Source organism: Lactuca serriola, chromosome 3, assembly GCF_051521515.1.
Source record: "Lactuca serriola cultivar US96UC23 chromosome 3, Lser_US96UC23_V15, whole genome shotgun sequence".
NCBI lineage: Eukaryota > Viridiplantae > Streptophyta > Magnoliopsida > Asterales > Asteraceae > Lactuca > Lactuca serriola.
The window spans coordinates 121,311,939-121,317,684 of record NC_136410.1 but is presented as its reverse complement, the minus strand read 5'-3'; the positions used below and the strand labels follow the sequence as shown (position 1 = coordinate 121,317,684).

Genomic DNA, 5,746 nt, shown 5'->3' with positions numbered 1-5,746 from the left:
AAAACAACAAAAATAAATGAAAAAGATAAGAAAAACCCATTTAAATGACCTTCCATGGACGTTCGTCAGACATAATAGTTCTCTCGAGTCCGTATTATGTTTCATGCATGTGCTTCACGTGCGAATATGTCATAACCAAATAAATGAGTTTGACGTTTGTGCCCTAGACGAAATGATTGGTGGTCCTCACAGTTCCTGCCTATTTTTGGGTTCCTACCGGATCCGGTCCCTATATATATATATATATATATATATATATATATATATATATATATATATATATATATATATATATATATAAATAATAAGTACCTCGTATAAAGACAATAAGAACAACAACATGATCAACCAGGGAAGGCTCCTACATACTAGTGTTTGATGAAACACAGATCATCTTCGAGCTAAATAACCTTTAACTATCGTTGACCTATAATTTTTGTCTCTTAAGTGAGTAGGAGTGATATGTATAGATCTATACGGGATAGACACTCCCACCTGTGGCTGCTAGATACAACCTGACAACAAGTCGAAGCAAGCATAACTTCCTAAACTATTTTCGACGTCTGATGAAGTGTCATGGTTTTTAGGGATTATTCTACACAGTTAGAGCTCGATTATAGGAACTCATCGTAACATTGCTAAATTCAAACTGCTACTCTTTAAGGGACGCCGCGAAAGGTGTAGTAGCATACGCAAAGTAAAACAGTAAACGAATACTACGATGGTATTTCTCTAGTCACTATAAGAAACGAAACTTTACAAGATTCTAGGGAATCTATCAATAGCTAATTAAAGAATAGGAAATCATAATATACATTTTCATATTCATAAACAAAGATCCAGATCGCGAATATAGGTACTAAATTATCCAACTCACTACCAGGATAACCCTAAGAAAACAGTTTGGCATACACAAATCCACTAACACAAGTTTAGGAATACACCAAATGTTGACATAACAAACTGTACAAAGTATTTCAAAGTATAAAAAACATGTGAAGTAACAACATTATGTTGACCTTTCAAACCACATGTATTCGTAGGAAATCAAATGGAAACATAAGATCTTACAACAACAACTAAAAAGGTGACTAGAAATAAAGAAAACCTTGTTTTTCGTGTGTTATCTTTTTTTTAGTTAATATTTCCATCAAATTGGTATCAGAGCTTATTCGATCAAATGAACAACTCAATTCCTATTTATTTTATTCCTGAATTGACAAAAGAAAATTCTAGAAAATTGTGTATCCAAATGAAGGCTCTTCTTGGTTCACAAGAAGAATGGGAGATTGTTGACAAAGGTTGTACCGAAGTAAAAAAAGAAGAAGAATTAAGACAAGCTCAAGAAGAGAGTCTATGTGACAACCCAAGTTGTCCCGTTACATTTCCCCGTTACCGTTAACGGAATATTCCACTGTATAAAAGTTCTGTTAATTAGAGGGCGTCAATTTAATAAACATTCCATTGGTTTACATTAATATGCCGTTAAGTCGTGATAAAAGGAAATAAAAACACATAACACACATTTCCATTTAATTGGAAAAAGTTAGTTTTTATTATTACGACCACTAAATCGGGTGCGACCAAAAGCCCCGTTTGACGGCAGTATCGGGTAGAATTCCACTGAGCCCCGACTCGAACCCCTATATAAAGGTGAGTGGAGTCCATTGGAGAATTTTTACACTCCCTAAACACTCTCTCTCTGTAGACTCGTTTTCGCCCCGAATCCGTAACCAAACGCCTCTAAATTGTAAGTCCGCTTACCCTAGCCTATTCTAAACATATTGAATCATGTTTATAGCCCAAAAATCGGACTTAGAAGCAATGGAAAAGGAGTTTACGGCCTAAGCTCTTCCTTAGGCCGTAAACACCTAAAATGAGGCCAAAATGACCCAAACTTGTCCCTAATGGCTTGGAAATAAGTTAGGGATTTAGCCTAGGAGTGTTTGATCAATTAAAGCAATCAATTTAGGGGGTAAAAGACAGTTTACGGCCCAAGCACAAGCTTAGGCCGTAAACACCTCAAAATCTTGTTAAAAGGCCCCAAAACACTCCCAAAGCACCCTTAGATTTCATACATAATTTAGGGACTTGGTATTGTGGGTTTAAATCATTTAAACACAAGGAAATATGGGGTAACATGGAGTTTACGGACCAAGAAAGTGCCTAGGCCGTAAACAACCCTTAATCATGCCTAAATGTCCCAAAAACACTCCTAAAACACTCTTGGACTTACTACATAAATTAGGGGATTATCCTTTTGGGTTTGGAACATTTAAACTCAAGGATTTAAGGGATTAAAAGGAGTTTACGGCCCAAACACATGTCAAGGCCGTAAACTCCCCAAAACACACCTAAATGATAGTTTTAATCCCCCAAAATGGCATCACACTTCATTATAAATTACTAGCAAGGCATTAGGGGCTTTAAACTTCACAAAACTCTAAGGATTGAGACTTTACGGCCATAAACTCCCTTAGGAGTTGTCCCTAGGCCGTAAACTCGAATATAATGCCCTTAGATCCTTAAACCCACTCATGCCTTTTTGGAAAAGTACTTAGAATAATCCCATGAACAAGCTAGAAGCCTTAAATACCCTAGAACCCTTCACCATGAGTTTACGGCCGTAAACTCATGGTGAGTAGTCCCTGGGCCGTAAACTATGTAGCAAGGGTTTACTCTTGGAGAGTAAACTCCATTCCTAAGCCATACGCACCTTTAGATGCTACCCGGGACACCCAAACACTTATCTAAAGTGTTTTCCGCTCCTGTGAGCGCGTATAATTGTTTAATTAGTATTAAATATACTAATTGTATGTGAACATATGTTATCATATGTTAATTAGGTCATTGTGTGTGTTCGAGTCCTTGCGTGACACCGAACGCCCAAACGACACCTTCGTCGGATCTACTTACACCGGGTGAGTTCATACCCCTGAATGAACCTTTTAAATGTTTTTACATGTTTTATAGGGGGGGAATATAAGTTAAACATGCCAGTCATCATATCAATCACATGTGATTGATAACCCGCATGCACAAGATTTTACCACTGTACACTGTTTTACCGAGTAGGACAGTATAATGGTTTTCAATTGTTTCAAAACTCTTACTTATACTGTTTTGTCTAAATTCATTCTAAACTGATTTATGAAAGATTTCCAAAGGTTTTCACACACGTTTTTACAAAAGAATACAAATTGTGATTTTCTCCGAATATAAAGGTTTTTCATCAAAGTTTCTCTTTCACGACGTATACTTTTACTTATTAGATATTGTTGCTTCGCTTATACTTATTTTATACTCCTACTTAGTAACGCTTTCACTTATACTTATAGTCGCTTATATCGATAGACGCTCTTACTTCACTTATTGCCGTCTCTACTTCGTGATACGCTTATATTTGTTCGACACTCCTACTTCACTTGCGACTGCTCCTACTTCACTTATTAGACACTCCTACTTCACAAGAATCACTTTTACTTGATACACACTCAGTCCTAGTTAGATGTATGTCTGTGCTTGTATAGATGCATATAAATAATGATTGAAGGACTTAGGAAGGCTTGTCCGCCCTATTTTTCTTTTCTTCGTTGAGATGTGGTCTGGTGGGATCGGATGTCCATACGGAGGTCGTTGGATTCAATACTTATATATTATGTACACAAGCATAGACATACGGGTTTACTTCAGTCAATTCAGTTAAGAGTCTCTACCTCCAGTTCAACACTTACATTAGAAACCCACTAGTTGGAAGTCTCTACCCACTATTTGGGATGCATCTTCAGGACACGGCCTTCTCCGTCGTCTGGTTGGTAACCAGAATCTCCTGTAGGGAGAGCGGACATTGTGTGTATAGATCTATACGGGATTGACAACCCCGCACCCAGACTACTAGCTATAGTCCCGGCCTACCAAGCCAACGGGTGAGAAATGTCATATTTTAGACGCTTGTAGGGCGTCTGGTACTCTAGTCAGTATGGTTACGAGTATCCTGGGTTACCTTATAATTCATTGGCTTTAAGGTAACGGTATTTCGCCAGCAATTTACACTGTATGCTGGAAATTCATTTCGGAGTCACACTGTTTTGACCTTACAAGACGTATCTTTAATTTGATACTGTCTGGGGTCTGTTTTCTCTGTTTTTGACCTTACAAGACGTATCTTTCACTTGATACTGTCTGGGGTCTGTATTCACTGTATTCACAGTATCCATTGTATTCACTTTATTCACTATATTCACTGTTTTAGACCTTGCTAGACGTATCTTTCATTTGATATTGTCTGCGGTCTGTATTCACTATTTTGGATCTTACCAGCTGTACCTTTCATTTGGTGCCTTCGAGGGTCTGTGTCTCTATTTGTTAGACTGAACCAGGCATGTCGTTCATTCGATACTCTCCTGGAGTCTATGATTCCTTGCCTTAGTCAGCAGTCCTCACTGCTGAGGTATATGTTATTCCCTGATGTCATTTGCTTTCCTCGTTAATCAAATTCAGTATTTTGATAATGATAGCAATTTAGGGAAAATAACTTTTTTACCACATAACACTGACCAGTCTTGGTAGAAGGCTGCTGTTATTAAAGAAAATTTAGGATTTTCTGGAAAGGACTCTAATACACTGAAATCTCTTAAACTACTACTTTTATTAAAGTTATTTGAATGAAAACGTCACTAAATGCTTATGAACTCACCAGCATTTGCAAAAATGTTGATATTCGCTTTTTCAAATAACTTGTATTCTTAGGTTAGCATTAGACAGGTACATCCCCGGAGCAGTTGATGAAGATAGCTTAGTGTCATGCCGTACTTACTTATATTTACTTGTATTCTTTGATGTATTGTAATGTAACCATGTAAAATTATTACTATTAATGCAATGTTTTGTTGTACTTTGATTACTATAATGACGTCATCCACCTAGAACGTTTCCGCCATTCCGGTTTTGGGGTGTGACAGTCTAAGAAGATCAAGGAGGAAAAATCAACAAGCTTTGTTTTGGATATACAAAGGAGTACAATCATATGAAACCACATGGGAGAAGATAACATGTTGAACATCGGCTAAACAAGCATGGGAGATTACGGAAAATTTGTTCAAAGGAATTTAAAAAGTAAAAAGAGTTTTATTGCAACTCTTGGAAGAGGGGAGTTTGAAAGCTTGCATAACATAGACTTAGAGAATGTTTTTGATTACTGTTCGCGAATATTTTCAATAGTTTGCCAGTTAAAGAGAAACGGTAAAACTATCGACGATATTTGCGTCATTGAAAAAATTATTCGTTCTTTATATTCTAGATTTTACTACATTGTTGTAGCCATTGAAGAATCCAAGGATATGAGTTCCATGACTGTCGATGAACTCACCGACTTATTGAAAGCCCATGAAGAAAGATTAAACAAGAAGAAAAAGGAAGTCATTTTGGATCAAGGTCTTAATTCTAAGCTCTCCTTAAATGAAAAAAGATTTCAAGAAAAAAGTAAAGATCATGGTCATGGTCTTGGAAAAGGTGGAATCTCTAGAGGATGATTATTAAATGGTCATGGAAGAGGCGGTTATAAAAGCAAAGAGAATGGATGGAATGAAATGAATCAAAAACAAAATTCCAACTTTTCACAAAGAATACGTAGATGCGGCTGCCAAAGAGAAAGAGCTTGTGACTATTTTGAATGCATTAATTGTCACAAAACCGGTCATTTAGTGTGAGCCTATTGGTACAAAAATGAAGAAAAGCATCATGCAAA

At 36.8% G+C, this 5,746-nt stretch overlaps 1 protein-coding gene across 1 annotated transcript; it reads left to right on the top strand.

Annotated features, from left to right (window-relative positions):
• Positions 1-5,075: 5,075 nt before the first annotated feature.
• Positions 5,076-5,531, top strand: LOC145095676 (uncharacterized). Its single transcript, XM_079033518.1, has one exon. The coding sequence runs from the start codon at positions 5,076-5,078 to the stop codon at positions 5,529-5,531; it is 456 nt and encodes a 151-aa protein (XP_078889644.1).
• Positions 5,532-5,746: the final 215 nt, after the last annotated feature.

What these genes read in the sequence shown, in the direction of transcription:
- LOC145095676 (XM_079033518.1), top strand. Translation starts at nt 5,076, where the DNA reads ATGGGAGATTACGGAAAATTTGTTCAAAGGAATTTAAAAAGTAAAAAG.